We start from the raw sequence: 19,285 nt of genomic DNA on the forward strand, positions 1-19,285 counted from the left end.
CATCGTGATTGGTTGTGTTTTAACAGGCTATCGCCATGCGTGGCTATAATTTACCACATTTTCCATTGTGTTTTACCACACATGTTTGTACGTTCCTCTTACCGTGACTGGGGTCATTTTCTTGGTTCATTCTACAGCATGGCTAAAACAACTTATTGGAATGTTTTATAAAGCAAGGTTTTGACATATGTGATAATACAGGTACAGAATGTTTGATATCTTATAGTTTTGTATGATGAAATGTATTTTGCACATAGAACTTCCATTTAAATAAATTAATGTTATCTTTGATTAATCCTGCCAACGTATTTGATCAAAGTGACAAATAAAAAAAAAGGCATTTGTTTTTGATATACTCCCACTCTATTCGTATGAACTCTTGGATCACATGGAGAACATATTTTCTGTTACAGCAGGGCAGGCATTATCACAGTATTATCTTTGGAATAGACACTGTGTTATTATCCCCAGTGCTACATACTGTAAGTGTTGCCAAGCATCTCTGTCTTGAATTTTCTCGCCCTATTTGGTCTGTCTCCCCAGCTTGGCTAGAATCTTTGTTTTATTGATCGGATCGTATTGGCACTGATTAGAATTTTCTAAAAGCATACATACAGTTAAAGTTTCTGACTGGAAGTGAACCCACAGAACTATCTGAGCAGTGACAACACAATGTAATCTACAATCTGTCTTTTTTTTTAAATATATTTGACATATTTGAGTTGATCCTATTAGAAAAGACATCACCAAACAAACCTTGTTTATACAAGTTTTAAAACGTGAAATAAATCTGAATTGTACTGCATCAATTTTAAAACTCATAAGAATCTCAATCAGTAATGAAGATGAAATGTTCTATGGCTACTTGAATTTGACTTGTATAGAGGTTGGATGGAATGTTAATCTTTTAGATTGTATTGTAATCTGTACAGCTCCTTGAGTTGTAAACCCTAAAGCAGTTGTCAGTTTACTGTATACATTTTGTCTTTCCAATTAGGAAGAAATAGAAAATGGTGGTTGATTTTTTTCTTTACTTATTTTGAGCCATTGTTCTGCCGCTGTGTGAATGAAGAAGACTGCGAGAACTCTGCAGGACCCTTACAAATGACATGCTGTATCTGCAGGGTTTTGTTATCCTGGTGAAATAATTTTTAAGAATAAAATAAATAAATAAAATACAGAACACAAATGTATAAAATCTGGGCTGAATTCTGTTACACGCTTCCCTATAATCTTTGAAGCTAACTTTAAAAAAGTCTGTTAAATTAGGACACTTAGATTTTGATTAATGGGTTTCAACAAAGAAATGTTTGTGATCCTCAGACGTAAGGTACTTTGGATGTGCTCTGTGCCTTATTAAGAACTCCCCAGGCCTGTAAACCACTTGGTCTGCTTCGTGTCTCTGGTAGAATACAGCCCAGGAAAACAGGCCCCCTCTCCCCCTCTTCCTGAAGCAGACTTTCACAAACACGCACAGTCTTTTCTCTAAATAAGGCTCGTCTTATTGAAGTTCCTGAAACTTCAGCATAACTCCCAAATATCCCAAAATCCATTGTGGTTGCAACCAGACCAAACTTTCACATTCTTTTGCCTTGTATGGGTAAATCCCTGGGGTGGGCGGGTCTTGTTTGTTCAAGGCCCAGCTGCCCATTGGTTGTGAGGGAGAAAGGGGGCGTGGATGGCTAGCTTGAGCTACAAAACAAACTTTTTAGCTGGCTGACTTGGAAGTAACTGCAGAGGAAAGAGGACAGAGTTCCCTATCTCCACCCGAAGCAGAGGTGAGTCTGCCATGATGTCATTCTTTGGTGTATTGTATTCTTTTAGTGAGTCTGAAGTACTGTGTTAGAACTGGAGGGCAGCTAGTCTGGTGGTTAGACTAGAGGTATCAAACCTACTGGTTAGTGCTGAAGCTGCCAGAGCTGGGTTCGAGCTGGTTTTACCATATTATACAGACTGCAGCGGTTTTCAGCTGGTCAGAGCTGGTAGTTGTGAAGGTTTGCATTTGGGCACTCTTATTAAATTGTTATTTATTCTGTTGCCAAAAAAAAATTACACTTTAATTCCACAGGAAATTTGCTGTTGCTATCAGGTACCGTTCCTTGTTGTCAGGCAAATGGAAAATCAGCAAATGAGACCAAATCCCTAAACAGACCAATCCCAGCATTGCGCTTCTTGGAACCTAAGGAATAGGATGCAGAGTGGCTTAGTGGTTGGAGCTGAGCATTGGTAGGCTGTGGGCTCTAGTAGTTAGTGCCATGAGCTGGAAAGCAGTGTAGCTTTAGGACTGGATCACAGTACTGGGGGGCAGTGTGGCATAGTTATCACATCCTCTGCCCCTCCTATCTGCTAAGGCAAGCAGTCTCCACTGTGGAAATGACAGCTGATCGTATACTTGTTTAAGACGAGGACAAGACTAGACAAGGAGAATGGATGCACTGGTCTGAATACAAAGCTGAAATATAATCTTCTAAAAATGCATATAGTTTACTTTTAAATATTTAAGAATATTTTCATCAGATTAACCCATTGTGAAAATACAGTATCAGTATTTCTTGTACCAGAGGAGGTCCCTAGATATAATATAACTATATATATATATATATATATATATATATTATATATATATATATATATATATATATATATAATATTTGAAAAAAGGCAACCCTTAGTTATTTGTTTTGCTTCCTGAGTCACCTCTGCTGGTAGCAGTAACAGCAGGCCGAACCATCAAAGTACACAACCATAGAAGAAGAATATAAGCCAAAACGAAATAATCCATTTTGAGTGGGAAATGCAATTGAAAAACAAAAGCAGAACTGTGATACAGTGTATTCACTGTTAATTACATTGAGATAGTGGGCCCTGTTCTCAAACAGGAACCCATGATTTAGAAACAGCAATGTTTTTTAAAAGCCTAGTGGTTTGAGCTGAGGGCTGAGAGGCAGAGTGGTCTTGTGGTTTGAGCAGAGTGGCCTCGTGGTTTGAGCTGAGGGGCTGAGGCAGAGTGACCTGGTGGTTTGAGCTGAAGGGCTTGAATGCTGGTTGGCCACATTGTTAGAAGTGACTAGTAGGCAGTGTGGCTTAGTGATTAAAACTCATCAATCACTAGAAATACTTAATGAAGAAGAAAAGCAATTGATCAACTACTAATGATCATTATTAAAATAATGAGTTTTCCGTTGATCAAATGCGTGTGAAACATTGTAGCTAATTACTAAATTAATGGATTTTCAGTCGATCGATTACTTTTCTTTTTCATTAATAATCTATAACAGATACAATCTGCATCACACAAATACAATTCATCATTTATTTTTATTTAGACAAAATTTGAGGCATTCCACAGTTTTCTATAGACTAGGAACGCAAACCGTTAATGTTTAAAACATAGCAAGAAAAACAACTTGCGTGCAAGGGCCTTATAATCAGCTTCCTGACTCATTGCTTTCTGCTATGAAAACAAACTGTTAGCTTTGTACTGTACATACCCCCCAATGCCTTTTACGTTGGTTAAGCAGAGGAGTAATTAACGGTGAAGAAAATGGTTGACTGGGCATACTGAAGGTGCAGCAAGGCTTCGTGAAACACGTTTGACTTTATTAGGATCTGGGTTATGCATTTCATTCCTCCAGTGCATCTGTTTTCCATCAAAGGTCCCACATTTAGATTTGTGATTCACAGGGGAGGACAGGGAACATGCAGCATTCCCCCCTTTGAGCTGCGCAAGGCTCTCATAGTTTTCACTTATTTTATAGACTGCGTATTTCATGACAGCATCACCCCGCAGCCCTTCAACAATTCTCAGAAAGCAACTTCATATTTTGGATACATTAAAAAATAACCATTTCCTTTTATATAATATTTCATTTTTTATATTTGTATATTTTGTGTTATGATTTGTGCCATAATATTCAATAATTTTGTTAACAACAGTTAAAGGAGCGATAACTTTTTGGGTGTTTTATATATATTGAACACATTTTGAGATACTTTTACTAAGGTGGACAGCACTTTAATATTTAACACACAAAAAATGGCACTCTCATGTAGGTCTATTCCACAGAAAACAGACTTTTCAAATCATCAGTAAGTTTATCTGTACTGTTTCACTCCCATGCCATTATAAATATATGTATTAAAATAGGTATTGGACTTTTCTTTTGTAAATCCTACACTGTCGTTTTTTTTTGGAGCCCAGCCCTGGAATGTGTATTGCTTTAATTAAAGTGAAGAGGACAGCTCAGCTGTGCTGTGCCTCCTTTAATAAAATGCTATGTTCCTGTGTCAGTTAATTGCTTTGACATAAAGGGATGTGCAGGAATGTCGGCGAAGGAGTTTTAATTGCTTGGGAGTGACACTATTCTTTGTAAAGTTAAAATAGACTCTAGAACAGGCTAGAGAGCTTTGTGGTTTCATTAGAGCTGCGAGTGTTGAGTTCTGCACCCAAGCTGACACTTTCTTCCCTTTTAAGCTGTAAACTTTGCTTTGCAACAGTTCTAATTTTAAATATTACTTAAAAGAAGAATGATTTTGTGTATGTCTGTATGCTTTTTACTTCTAAATGATCTTTCTGGACAGATAACAGCCTTGTACATCTTATTACAAATCAGATTAGAATAATCAAAGGAACCAAGTAAGCAGTGACTGCCAAAACATTACACTATATATTTTCTTTGTATTTGTAACAAGAAATACACTATGCTCATCGGCTAGCTAGACCTTATAGATCATACACTCCTCCATCACAAGCAATCTTTATCTTTATCCACATAGACTTCCTTACATATCTGAAGCAGCTGTACCGGAGAGAGGGCGCGAGAGAACGAGAGAGAGAGAACAAGGGTCACTGCTCTGGAATGGCAGTTCGAGTTCATGGTTCTGCTGGTACTGCTCTAGAATGGCAGTTCGAGTTCATGGTTCTGCTGGTACTGCTCTAGAATGGCAGTTCGAGTTCATGGTTCTGCTGGTACTGCTCTAGAATGGCTGTTAGAGTTCAACTCGGAGTTAGTATGACAGCACACTCCCATTGCTGGAGAAATGTAATGGCTGCCCCCAGCTGTTTGAGATCTCCAGCACATACACTGATTTCTCTGGGATTTCCTGCTCAGTTCCTGCTTTGGGATTGCGCTTCTGCTTTTCCACTCCTCCTTGTTTTTCTCTATGGAATCACTAATCCCTGCTCCTTGTACCCCCAGGTACACCCAGCCGCCATCATGTCCAGTAAACGCGCCAAGGGAAAGACAACGAAGAAGCGCCCCCAGAGGGCGACGTCCAACGTGTTCGCCATGTTCGACCAGTCCCAGATCCAGGAGTTCAAGGAGGCGTTCAACATGATCGACCAGAACCGAGATGGCTTCGTCGACAAGGAGGACTTGCACGACATGCTGGCCTCTCTCGGTGAGCCATCACCGTTCCCGTGACGCTGTCACAATTCATTTAGTGTAACATGTGTCTTTTATGTTATTGCTCTTGATTTGGCACTGCTTTCTTGTTTGGGAGGGGTCTGTGACTTGCTGTATTGTGGCGTTTGCAGGTAAGAACCCGACGGATGAATATTTGGAGGGGATGATGAGTGAGGCCCCGGGCCCCATCAACTTCACCATGTTCTTGACAATGTTCGGAGAACGACTCAACGGCACCGACCCTGAAGACGTTATCCGCAATGCCTTCGCCTGCTTCGACGAGGAGGGCTCTGGTATGACACTGACTGCAGCTCTGCGCGTCTCTACACTGTGTATCTGTCTATGGAATCCACGTCACGTCCCTCTGTAACAATGTGTTCTTACAGGCTATATCTTTCTCTGTGGGATGCATCTACTGGACCAATGACTGGATTTAGTAATTCAGTAACCTGCATTGTTTGAGATTGGAATAAGATCTTTTAGCACCAAGTAACTTTGCAGAATGACTGTCCTCCCTGCTATGGGTCATTTAATAGTGTCAGTGTCTTGAACTAAAAAAATAAATAATAATGGTCATTAATATACATACTAGTGTACAGCTATGGCCAAAAGTTTAGCATCTGAATTAACAATTTTTTCTTCATAAAGTCAAATGAAACCTGAATAATGTTACATTACATATTGTATCTCTGTATAATCGGTCAGCAGTTTGCACGTTTCCTTTTTCTTTGTGCTCAGGAGTTCTTCATGAGGACCACCTACGGGAGCTCCTGACCACCATGGGCGACCGCTTCACCGACGACGAGGTGGACGAGATGTTCCGCGAAGCACCCATTGACAAGAAGGGCAACTTCAACTATGCAGAGTTCACCCGTATCCTCAAGCACGGCGCGAAGGACAAGGACGACTAGCGCCCCCTCGCTGTACCTTCTTCAACCAACCCCCATGCCTCGCCTACCACCAACAGAAAACCCTGCCTCTGCCATGTAGCCGCCAATGCCCCCTAGGAACCACCATCCACCACCTGATAGCAGCCTTCTTGACACTCCACTAGCTTGGGCTAGTCCAAAAAGTAACTTCCCTTCACCCCTGCCTCACTTTATCAAGCCAATAGGAACACTCCATCCACTGCTCTTCATTGACCTGTCTCTTCGAACGCAATAGAAATTTGTTTGTTTTAGAAGCAGTCAAGTTTCTGTGACGTTTGTAATTAGACCTTTAGTTTAGTGTTGTCCAGCAGAAAATGCAGGCGGGTAGGGCGTCTGGAAAGTAATTTCCATTGGAATTGTCCCCGTTTTCCTCGGTTTAAATGTTTGAGCCCAAATCGGTGTTTTTAAAACATTATGGTTTGTGATAGATATTTAAAAAAAAAAAAAAAAGGGAGATCACTATATAAAATGAATCATGACAAGAATGGAATACCCATGGAAAAGACAGCAGGTTGTGGACTGAATGATGACCTTAGTGTGTAGTATCCCACCACTTTAAATGGAATGTAATTAGAGGCTTATTACATCATTTATAGTACCTTTGCTGAACCAAAAGAAAGATCCAAAGCTGTCTCTGAGAGAATTAAGTAGACCAGTCTGCCTCTCTGTAGGTTTTTGTATTTTTCCCCTCTCTAAAATCCAGTTTATTCTTTTGTATTATTCAGTGGAGTAACACAAATAAATGGGTTTTCCTACATAACTAAAGTATTTCTTTATGATTAAAATTGTGTTCTTGAAGTACTGTTTATCAATAAATTCAATTCGGAGATTACAACCAGCAGAAACATAACACACAAATTAAGAATTCAATTTTATTTGTTACATGTATGAAAAAAAAAAAAAAAGTCACATACTTAAGGCTACAAAAATGGAATTTAATGAAGTCTATCTCCCCAGTATATTGCACTATTCAACAGCTTGTTCGAAAAGGTGACCTCCAATTCAGAAAAGACACAATCACCAGTAACGTATAAAAATGAAAACTGCAGAGTCCCTTTAGAAGTATTTTTTTAGGTCATATGAAAACAGGATATTACAACCCAGTCTTATGCACAGGAGAGGTCAAGTCGAAATGGGCCCTGCAGCCCTTTCACGCAGGCATCTATTGTAGAAATGAGCACACATTTAAACAGCAGGTGCACAGTTTGTGTCTGGCTACTAAACATAGAACTTAAAGAAAAGCCAAAACAATTTAATACCTGGTGCACATAAAACAACTCAACCCTTAAACTTTGCATTCTCGACTTCTCTGTTCCAGCAACAAGACAGATAAATCACAAGATAGATGTATATGCAGAAGCAGGAGTAAAACTGGAGCCTCCTTTCCCACAATGCACCTGCTCCAACACTGAGCACCTCCTTCACACTGGCTAGGTAAACACATCACTCCCACTCATGGGAATCAGTCTCAGGGTTCATTAAAACCACAGAACTGTCTCAGATTCATTATTATAGGGCTGGCTAAAGCAGATCCAGTAAATGGCTGTTACACCCCATGCACACAAACTATACAAGGCAATGCATTTAGCACATGGTGCAAGAAAGGGTAAACTTATGGAATAACTTGAAGCTTTTTGAATTTATACGCCTTAACTGTGGGTTTCAAATAATTTAGTGACACTGCAGCCAACTTTCAGGCTTACTTTACATACACCTGAAAACACTCACAAATCCATGCGTTTTTCTGCATACCCCATTCTGAGACTAGTTTTTGCTATGGGCAAGACTGCAGGCAATATCAGCTACAGTGATAGATTTAAAAGAAACTTTCACTGGATAGCTGATCATTCATAATGACTGTATGTCCGACCTTCATAACACCACCATAACAGGAGGTGGTAACAGTATTTGACTAAGAACCAAAAAAATAAATTCCATACCTCCCCAATTTGTCAATTTTGCTTTGAAGCTACAGAAATTTAAATTGGAACGACTCAAACTACTGTGCATTGGTATTTCTATTTCCACAAAAAAAAAAGTTCAAAACGATATCCATCTCCCTAAAGTAACTCAAAGAAAATCTTTGGAATGAGAGTTTCAGACAGGGTGAAGAAACTCAAGAAGAATCCTGACCCTAAAAAACAGTTCTTTAAAAGCCCCGATGTATTGTAAAACCACAGAGCACCTCTAAACAGTTCACAGTATCTGTTGCACCGATTAAAAAAGAAAACACACAAGCCTGGTCTACTCTTTTTTTTTTTTTTTTTTTTTTTTTTAAAGATACCACATTTCCAACAGCATTTCAAACAACTTGTGAAACACATTAAGTACCAGCAACTGACTTTCTCCATTTAACATTTCTACTGTGCAGACATTGTTTTCCTTTCTTCCATCCATTATATAGAAGTAATGGAAGCAGCAGACAGCAAGCTTGGCAACAAGTTTTTCGACGGTCCTGTGCCCTAGTTCACAGCTTCACGCACAGCATGAGCGTGCTGGGAGCTCCATGCACACGTAACAGAACTCTGAACACTCTGGATGCTTTCCAAGTGAACGGGCCTCTGTGCACAAATAGTCCAAACACTCGGCTCATAGACCCCGTGAACAACAGTCTCCTGGGAATTCAGCCTCTTCTCATCAACCCTCGCGCCACTTATCAAGTGGACATTCTGGGCATGTTGCACACTAGTGGCAATGTTCTCCACAGCCATCGATCCACTGAGTGTTTGAATTCCTTGGATAGCTGGCACGTTAACACTTTGGACCTCCTCCTTGTCAACACCGCCCATGCACTTAATCTTACTCTGCTCACTCTTCACTGCCTTGCTCGCTTCACTCTTGGCACCGACCATCCCTGGCCCACTCTGCCGTTGGTTATCCAGCTCAGCTGCTCGCTGCAGGGCTACCTCTACCAGTAACCGAAAGTCACTGAAGTCCTGCAGACACACCTCCGGAGGCGTAGGGGGCGGTGTGTTAAACAGTCCTCCGGTTGGACTCACTGAGTCTGCCCTGCCTAAGATGGCTGCTGTGTCAGAAGAGCCTGTCTTGCTCAATACAGTCACTGTGCTCAGCTGGTTTGCCCTGCTCAAGATGGCGGGCGTGGTGGAGAAGTTTGCCCCACTCAAGATGGCCGTCGCTGTGCTCCCAAGGATATTAAGGTCCAGGTATGGGGCAGGCTGAATAACAGACGGGCGCAGTGCAGCTAGGAGTGCCGGGCTTGTTTCTGGAGAGCTGGTTCCACCTCCCGTCCTGGGCTCTGTGATCTTGCCCCCCCGCCGCGAGATGGTGAACTGGTTTGGGTCCTTGCCGTCCCGTCTGAGCATGTCCGGGAGCAGACGGCGCCGTGCATTGATAAACCAGTTACAGATCTGGAGGAAATACAGAGAAACAGGAGCGTTAACATGAAGTTTGAGCAAGTCACTTGTACTGCAATGCTGTGGCAACCCACTTACAACATCTGATTTCAACCCATTTTAGGAAGATACCTTGGATTAGTGTATGAACTACTGAAGCACTTTGCTATTTTTAACTGTGCTGTGCTTGCCTGTTCACTGTTGCTAGGGACTCTTGGATTAGATCGGTTGCATCTCAATGGTACTCTCCAAGTTAAATAGATAAACAGAAAATGGAAACGCTACTTAATAGCCTGGCTCTGCTCCAGTAGTGCAGCGTCTATCCACAGAGGGGTGCTCTTCACTCATATTTATATGTATTAAGTGTGATTGTATTTTAAAATGGGAGGGCATTAAACTTTCATTGGCAAAACAATTTATCACCACTAAGGAGCCCTTGTCAAGCATGTAAAAACAGATTTCCAGAATTTCAATTATACAACGCAGCATTGAACTTTCTACCAAGGTGCTATCTGCAAATACGAGGACATGCTCCTTCCCAGAAACCAACACCACCAACAACCTTGCAGGCAGATGTGAATCCACACTGGAATGTGTGCATCAATGGTGTTATGTAACCAACTACTGGTGATACAACTTGAGCTGTCCATTGACTCCCTCTAGTGGCTTAAAAAAACAAAAACACCCCACTAGCTTTCCTTTAATGGAGGGACTTGACAGAAGAAACAAGGACAGTCTCAGCTCAGAGCACCCAGGCTCTGAAACTATGAATCAGATTCAACATGTAGTTCAATAGGCAAGTTAAGTCCTGTTGCTGGTTATTAATAGTAGGACATTTTGTGACAGCTTTTAAGCCTGCTGCACTTCCACTTTCAATGCGTCTATTTGACAGATGCAGATGAGCTGCAGTTCTGAAAGTGGTACACTACATCTACACATGCCACTTTTAAAAGCATGTACTGCACGAGAGAGACTTAAAAGCTGCTCTTGGAAGCCATGCTTTCACACTCAAGCTGCCCAAAGAATCCAAGCACAGTGAAACCGTGAATTTAAAACAGCCCACAGAGACAGAAACTAAGAACCCGCTGGAATGGAAGGTCATTCTCTGGCTGCACAGAGACACAAGCAGAGACGTGAAAAACAATTGCTTTTCATAACTCAGAAGACCGAACTCTTATAGTACTTTTCTCAATGTAAAAGCAGCCTCAGTTGACTCATTATGATTTAGCTGCAAAAGAGTTTTCCAGTGCCAACACACTTTTCTGAGAAAATGAGTTACAGCTTTTGTTTAATATATACACTACCGGTCAAAAGTTTTAGAACACCTCAATTTTTCCAGTTTTTATTGAAATTTATGCAGTTTAATGTCTCAATGTACTCTGAAATTAAAAAGCATAGAACAAAAACAATTGGAGATAAAAATGAAATCATGGAATCGTTTTGTTTAACAAAATTTAATCTAAATTTGACTCAAAGTAGCCACCTTCTGCAGATATAACAGCCGAACACACTCGTGGCATTCTTTCTACAATGGAAATCAAATATTGTTCTGAAAGTTCTTCCCAACACTGTTGCAGAAGTTCCCACAAATGTGTTGCACTTGTAGGTTGCTTTGCTTGAACCCTTCTGTCCAGTTCATCTCAAACCAACTCAATGGGGTTTAAGTCTGGAGACTGTGCTGGCCATTCCATGATTTGAAGCCTACCGTCTTGTTCTTTTTCTTATAAGGTAGTTCTGACATAGCCTGGAGGTATGTTTTGGGTCATTATCTTGCTGTAGGATGAACACCTGACCAACTAGGCGTATACCAGAGGGTATTGCATGGCGCTGCAAAATGCTGTGGTAGCTGTTTTGGTTCAGGGTGCCACTCACTCTGTGCAAGTCGCCGACTCTGGATCCAGCAAAAGAGCCCCAGACCATCACATTTCCTCCTCCATGTTTAACAGTTGGTGCCACACACCGAGGAACCATCCTTTCGCCTACTCGACGGCGTACAGAAACCCTGTGTGATGAACCAAAGATTTCAAATTTTGATTCATCGGTCCATAAGACCTTCTTCCAGTCTTCAGTAGTCCACTGGCGGTGCTTCATGGCCCAGGCAAGCCTCTTTTTCTTATTTTACCATCTTAGCAGTGGCTTTCTTACTGCCACTCGACCTGTCAAATCTGCAGCTCGAAGTCTTCTCTTCACAGTTGAAACTGAGACTTGCTTACTTTGACCAGTGTTAAGCTGTTGTCCTGTAAGCCACCTATCATGCAAGCTGTTGACTCTCAAACTTGTCTTGATTCTGTTGTGGCTTTGGGTCTGCCAGACCTCTTCCTGTCAGTTTCCTCCAGTTTCCAAGTGCCTTTTGATGGTGTAGGAAACACTGACACCTTGGCTTTCTTTGCAATTTCCCTAAAGGAAAGACCTACACTTTTAAGGGTTATAAAGGTCTGTCTGTCTTCCATTTTTAATTGCCTTTTTCCCTCATCATTATGATAGCAATATACTACTTCCTGCAGTACAATACTGTCCAAATAATGCTTAAGAGGGTGTAGTAACACAGTCTGTTCCAACACTGCTTTTATACAGTCAGAGGGCTTGTAAGTAATCAACAAAAGCTGGGACACCTGTAGGAATTGTTAGCATCAACTTTCAAGGCTTAATTTACTTCCATTGCTGCAGAACAGCTGTAAGTTGTTAACCCATTACTTGTTCCCTGAAAAAGGCCTTTCTGTATAACTCTGAAATGCACATTATTTTTTCAGTTTTTGGTAACAAACTTTTTTTTTTTAACCTCTGGCAGTTTACCGCTTACCTTTGTACCATTTCAGGTTATTCACTGGACTTGAACTGCTTGAATTCCAATAAAAACTGGAAAAATGGGGGTGTTCTAAAACTTTTGACAGTTGTGTAAAACAAGCTCCCCCCAACAGATAAGATGTGGAGATTAAAATGTTTTAAAACATTTGCATTACTACATACAGCAGCATGGTAGTAACATTGGAAAAAAAAACACATCAGCCACTGGGTTTGGAGATTCCTGATAGACCGAGTACTCCCTCTCCAACTCTTTTCTAAAACAGTACCTGCTCCCCTGAAATTTTCTGTACAGAACATGGATTGCAGGGATGTGTAAGCAAGGTGCAGTGTGGCTGGGACCCTACCTGCAGCACAGAGAGGCCTGTCTGCCCGGACAGGCTAAGTTTCTCCTGCTCAGAGGGGTAGGCATTGAAACGATGGTCATACAGCCAGTCTCGCAGGACCTGCACCGCCTTCTTGGGCAGGTTTCCGCGGCGACGCCTCTTGCCCGAGTTGCCCGACAGGTCCAAGGGGAAGCTGCTGCCCCCGTCATCCTCGCACGGGTCACTGTCTGACATCACAGAGAACTCGGCCTCCCGGATGCGCTCCTCTTCCCGGGCTGGAAAGACAAGCGTTTCAGTGAGACATTGATATAAAGCGATTGCAAACTTCTCCTTATAGGACTCGGCTGTAAAACCTGAACAAACACGCAAAACAATGTACATTTCAACCAGCTGTTGCACCGGCGCAGATCTCTTGTTTAGTTTAAAAAAAAAAAAAACACAATGTAAAGTGGTGCAGACTCTCCACTGAGACAGACAGCAGTAAAAGGCTTCACTCCGTGTAATTTGATCTACAGACCCAGGCAGTAATGTCCAGTCGCCCTGACAAAGGGGACAATAGAGTTACCAGCGTTTTAAGGGAGGGAATTTTGCACGTCTCGCACGAAAATCTCTTTTCACTGAAACCGGCAGACAGACTGGGGGCAGGTAATATCCAAGCCGCTGGAAGGGATACAAACTGCATACGCTATTGAGTACATAGCAGTTCATAACACGACGTAATGCACTTACTCTTAAAGCGTGGTTTAGATTTGAGCATGTATATATGGCTAACGGTATTCACGTTTAGCACGAATCACTATGGAGTACTGCAACAAACACACGTGTTAAAAACCATTATCAAAACCACTTTACAAACCCCACTTACTATATACACATACAGGTTTCCATACACCTCATGCTCAGTCAGATAAGCGCGTATTTCATTCAATATAAAAGACTAAACTTGGTGTCCTCCGGCAGGTAGCAAACCACTTTAAATTATTTGTTTGTATTATTTTGCGGACTAACATGTTCTTGGAACACATTACAAAAAAAATGAAAAATTAACACAGCAAAGCTACTTTTATAAACTCTGAAAAATAAAAAAGAAACAAAGAACGTCCGTTATTCTCTACGGGAAAAAAAAACAAAACAAAAAAAAAAACTCAGTTACCGGTGTCTAGCCGTATCCTGTGCTTATCTTTGCTCATAAAGCAGACATGCCGAAACAAAGCTGACTCTATTATAAAAATGAAACAGGAACTTGCGCGGGTTTCCCCCAGCTGTCAAACACGGGCACAGAAACACTGGCGTGGAATCAACACGACGATATTCTTACAATGCAGCAGTGTAGTAAGCTGCCAAAATCCCCACAGCGAGACGACTGTCATTATTTAATACAGTGGTATGAAGCAAACTTTCAAAAGAAACGGCCGGATTGTAATTATTCGATGTACACGTATACTATTTAGTATTGCCTTCAATTAAAGTTACCACAGCTATCAGTTAACTCACTTGTACTTTATTTTCTGGACTTATTTATTAACAAACAAGCAAAGCGAGTATCCATTACAATTTCTTAAACTAATAATATTTGAGTAATAGAAAGATATATATCTAGATATATATATATATATATATATATAGATTATATATATATATATATATATATATATATATGTATATATTGTATGGGGTGGGTACTACTCGACATGTCTGTTCTTGGTAAAATTTTAAGGTTTTGAAACTTATAGTTACCTGAAACTATTATATCTATAACATATATATGCACGCGCCAATTTTGAATAAAACCTGAACTCTATGCAAAAAGAAACAGTAGGTCTATTTTCCATACAATGTGCTGTACTAGTTCGGTACTACAACGACCCCCTAAACACACACACCCTGGCTCGACCGAGCCGCACTACACTCCCTCCGCCAGATGGACACCATGCTTAGTACTTCCCAGGATAACTGTCCCTCCAAATTCAAACACAAACACACGCTTCATTTGCAACACAAAACCGCATTCCATCTTAAAACACAGCCATGCGCTCCACGTCTTGTTCGGGCATATAACACTGGCTAACAATTACTCGCGTCGCTCACGACAGAAAAGAAAAAAATCAAAGATTTGAATTAAACTCACCTCTTTTCAAATGTTTCATGCTTTGTGGTGGGTCGGTTAGCAGGCAAATGGGGTTTTCTTTAAGTTCCTTGGAAAACCCGTGCGCCCCCCCAAAGAAAACATTCACTCATGCACACTGGAATTTCCCGTGCTCCGAGATTTTCCTCTTGACTCCGCTTAGATGCTGCTTTTCTCTTCGGAAACGGGTCCTTGTTTTCCCCTTTTTTAAAATAACAATTTAAAAATTAAAAGGCAGCCTTCTCGTTTTTTCAGATTTGTTTGGCGTTCTCGCTTTATCCCGTCTCCCTACCTGCAGCTACAGCAACTCGATCCTCAATTTGCCAATCTGACAGCGCCGAGCTTGGAAAAACACCCTCCCCGTCGCCATCCGATCCAATCAGCGCCCAGGGAATGTGGGAAAGCGACGAGTTGTCACAGGGTGAGTGACAGTCACAAAACCTCATTCAAAATTCAGACATCCCTGATAGTAACCCTAACACTGTAAACACTAACCCGAAGCAATGCTACATTGTTACTCTGGACATTTAATTAAGTGGTCTAGATAGAGCGCTGTGTGTTTCTCTTTCAATCCACAATCAATCCATTTTTTAGCTTGATGACAACAATTCGTTTCGTGATATAGCCGTGACATATTGATGAGATGATATAGTTGGGAATAATAACTTAATTAAAAATGTAGTGCCACATTACAGAAAAAAATAAAACAAAATACAAATCCGGTATTTAAAGAGATGTTACGTTATAACCCATTTTGTGAACATGTCAACGTGTTAGATGTTTCCTGTAAAACATGACTTAGTCTATGTAATTAACACTGGTGAAATCTTAATAGTGCAGGTATGAATTTCATTTTGTATTTCCAGACTATTCTGTACCATTTTCTTAACAACAAAATGTATAAATAGTGTCGTGTCATTCCGTTGTTTACCATAACGCATTAAAAAAAAAAAAAAGTTTGAAATTGTAATGCCATTAACTTTTCAAGACAAGACCCACCAATCAATGCTGAAACTCGTGAGATGCAGACTGGAAGTGTGGACGATTACCGGCCTTTTGCCCACCCCACCCCTGGGACGACCCCCCCCCCCCTGCGTGTTAACTGGTCCCATTCTCTCCTCGTCTCCCAGTTAAGCCAATGTGTGCATGAGTCAATGCAAGGAAACCGCGGAAAGGAAAACTTTCCCGCAGGCCTTCAGGGATAATCGCACTGCTGCTATTTTCCTTATCAAAAGAAAAGTACCCTGTGTTACTCAACCGCATAAACACAAGACTTCATATACAGTCTTTTTTGAGAAGACTAAAATAAATTGCTGGTTTTGTAACAATCTTAGTAATAGCTGAATGACGTCAGCTGTGGCTTGCATTGTATCATCAAACATGAAGTCTATTGAAGTAAAGCTTTATGACAGCCTGGTATATCCAGTTTTATAATCTAAAGTGCGGATGTTAGATTGTCTTGGATAAGCTAAAAGTACCTTATTATTGATTTCAAGTATTACTGAACAATATGTAGACTCTTTGATTTTAAATAACATTGCAACACATCATTTGCTTTGTGTACAATGCTATTTACACTGCTTTGTGTAGTTAGTACCTGCCTTCAGGTATTTTGTATCAAGTGGACCTGTGTTTACGAGTAAACCACTGCGATACCGCAGATCTCAGCCACTGTCATTTATTTCAACCCTATTGTACGGTCCCAGATGGTAATGCTGTGATAAGCATTGTTTTTTTTCAGGATCTCTCAATGATGTTTAATTAAAAAAAAAAAAAAATTAAGAAAACCTTTTCTGTAAGTAATATAAAGTCGCCGGAAGTTGCCGAATAGCGAACACCCCTCCAGCTGTAATATCAGAGCCATGCCCTACAGATAATATGCATTTTATGATGGTCACTGTGATACGCGCAACACCCTGTGTCTCACTGCTGTCCCAGTAATTCTTGGAGGGTTAACTAGTTGTCATCAAACAGCTCTGAATGACCACTCAGTTTATTACACGCAGTATTTATTTCACAAAGTTTTATTAGATTTTTTTAATGGTAGTTTTCTTTTTAAGAATAGTTATAACTGTATAAATATCATCCTACAGACATATATGATGTAAAACACCCGGTCCACAGAAGCAGAGAATTCCCAGGCCCCACTTCCTACCTGAAGAAACCCCAATTGCAATGTTTGTACCCCCTCCGCCCCATGAAATACAGATAGCCCTTCCTTCCTTGTCTACTCAGTGTCTCACACTAGGGGTATGGTTTCAGCGAAGCCTCGGCTCTAAATGTCATTCACAAGGCATTGCAGAAAATATCGAATTGCAATTGTACTGTAGAATGCGGCTAATCTATATACACTCATTCACAGCGAGGGATACAAATGTCGTTTAAAATGAATTCAATTTCATGGTTATGGTGTATTTGTTCTTAAAAATGTAGAGTGCGTAAGTCAAAGAAGGAAAAGACTAGAGCTAACAGACTTTTGCACTTAATTGCTTGTATATGATATGCGATAATCAATATGTAAAAGTACTACAACATAGTGCCTTTTTATTGTGGTGGGTTTATGTTTAAAAAAAAAAAAAAAAAAAAAAAAAAAAAAAAAAAAGCTTGTGTTGGTGGGTTTGTATACGTTACAGTCGTGTAGCAATAGTCAGCGGAGATACTGATGCCGCTGTCTTGTGGACGCTACACTGCCCAGCACAAGCTGTCTAGACGATGAACTTGATGAATCTGTCCCACTGTAAACCGCTGTTTTAATGCACCCTGCTCAGTTAAAATTGAACTGATGTGAACCCAAGAAACACAGCCCCTCTCTCTGCACCGCAGCCGTTAAATCACTGTGCAGAATAAAAGGGAAGTGCCTGGCAGTGCGTGGACGGGTCGGAATTTCACACTGCTATCTATAACTGTGTGCAGGGCCAGCGAAAAGGGAAGCGATGATACATACCTACACTGCATGCCACACATTCAGGGCTTGGTGCTCAGCGCAAAGACCGCATTCACGAACTAGGACTCAGCCGTCGAAAGATTACAACGAAAAGTGCTCCAATCGTTGCTCAGAAGTCACATTGCGAGTAATATTACTACCTCTTAACGCTAAGCCTTTTATTAAAAGTTTGAACTAAACTCATACAATAGAAACTGAATCAAGTGAGTGTATTATTTATAGTTTCATTATGACTGGAACAGGTCATTGAATAAATGGCCACACTAGATCATATTCAGTCACGGCCCTGGTTTAAACTGGACGGTTGAGTTTTGCTCAGTTAGTGTCATGTACAGTTTTTACATAAAGTAAAAGCATCCTTAAATTTGAACAGCCTATGATTATCACCTCGTAAACAGCTTACTGAAAGTGAGTTTAACAAAAGCTAGGCAGGTGTGGATCCCTCCATAGCACCTAACGCACCTGACAGGGCTTTTGAAGCAACTATACTGGACTACGCATCTCTTGCTCCACTGAAAAGTTTGGTCCAGTTTCTTTTGAATGAAAAAAAAAAAAAAAAAATCACGCCAACATTACAAATCTAATAAAACACAACTTAGTTGCATGTAAAAAGCCCTTGAATTAACTTCCTAAATTGTTTATTTATAGTTTTTAAATATTGAGTGTTTTTTTCTGCCTTTTTTTGAAAACCACAGTGCCGTAGACTATCTCAGCATTTTAAACATAATAATAGGGAAGTACGGTAGATCATAAAAACAAAAGCAGTAAGAAATGTATACATAGCGGACAGCTTTACTGTTACTGTTCCAGACTGTTCTTGTGAATATACGAGAAATACACTTTGAAGCGCTGCAGTACAAACAATGACTTCAGAAAGGACGTCTACGCTTTTTTTTAACAGCAGCTTGTGAGGTTTTGTTTGTCTCCCAGGGGGGTTTAATAGTATGCATCTTTCCTGGCACACATTGCATTTATCCACATGTTTGCAGAAGAATTAACACAGGCTCTCCAGATTGGCTTTAGTTATAGGAAGGGCTAACCTATGTGCATGGACTATAAGGGTAGCCTTTAAACTTCAGAACTACTGCTTTATCTATCGTTGTGGTGTTTCTACTTGTGCACAGGCATGAGAGCTGCTAATCATTGTTGCAGTTTAATCATAAAACTTATTTAAAAAATAAATCCTGAACTTGTATGCAGATGTAATATTCTAAAAATCAAAATGTGTGAATCAGTGGTCCCAGACTACAGGCCTCCAATAGCCCCAGCAGTCCAGCTTTGGGGACTAAATATTTATTTTCAAATTGCGTTGCTTTCCCGTGCACATTACAACTAAAAGTCAGACAATGACACTTCAAACTGTATCTACTGTGCTTGATCCATGTACATAAAGTCTACACT

General features: G+C 40.6%; 2 protein-coding genes across 4 annotated transcripts; one reads left to right on the top strand and one right to left on the bottom strand.

Moving 5' to 3' along the window:
* Nucleotides 1–1,675: 1,675 nt before the first annotated feature.
* On the top strand, nt 1,676–7,094 carry LOC121298024 (myosin regulatory light polypeptide 9). Its single transcript, XM_041224742.1, has 4 exons — nt 1,676–1,778; nt 5,199–5,400; nt 5,537–5,698; nt 6,144–7,094. The coding sequence occupies exons 2-4, from the start codon at nt 5,217–5,219 to the stop codon at nt 6,314–6,316; spliced, it is 519 nt and encodes a 172-aa protein (XP_041080676.1). The 5' UTR covers nt 1,676–1,778; nt 5,199–5,216; the 3' UTR covers nt 6,317–7,094.
* Nucleotides 6,787–15,963, bottom strand: LOC121298023 (homeobox protein TGIF2-like). 3 transcript variants are annotated; one of them, XM_041224741.1, is made up of 3 exons: nt 14,944–15,963; nt 12,837–13,090; nt 6,787–9,702 (listed from the first exon to the last, which is right to left on the bottom strand). In XM_041224741.1, exons 1-3 carry the CDS (start codon nt 14,960–14,962, stop codon nt 8,797–8,799), a joined length of 1,179 nt encoding a protein of 392 aa, XP_041080675.1. In that variant the 5' UTR covers nt 14,963–15,963; the 3' UTR covers nt 6,787–8,796. The 3 variants fall into 3 exon arrangements, with proteins under 3 accessions (XP_041080675.1, XP_041080674.1, XP_041080673.1); XM_041224740.1 differs by lacking the exon at nt 14,944–15,963 and adding an exon at nt 13,969–14,341; XM_041224739.1 differs by lacking the exon at nt 14,944–15,963 and having other exon boundaries at nt 12,837–13,897.
* Nucleotides 15,964–19,285: the final 3,322 nt, after the last annotated feature.

This window comes from Polyodon spathula, chromosome 23 (assembly GCF_017654505.1).
Source record: "Polyodon spathula isolate WHYD16114869_AA chromosome 23, ASM1765450v1, whole genome shotgun sequence".
In the NCBI taxonomy this organism is placed as follows: domain Eukaryota; kingdom Metazoa; phylum Chordata; class Actinopteri; order Acipenseriformes; family Polyodontidae; genus Polyodon; species Polyodon spathula.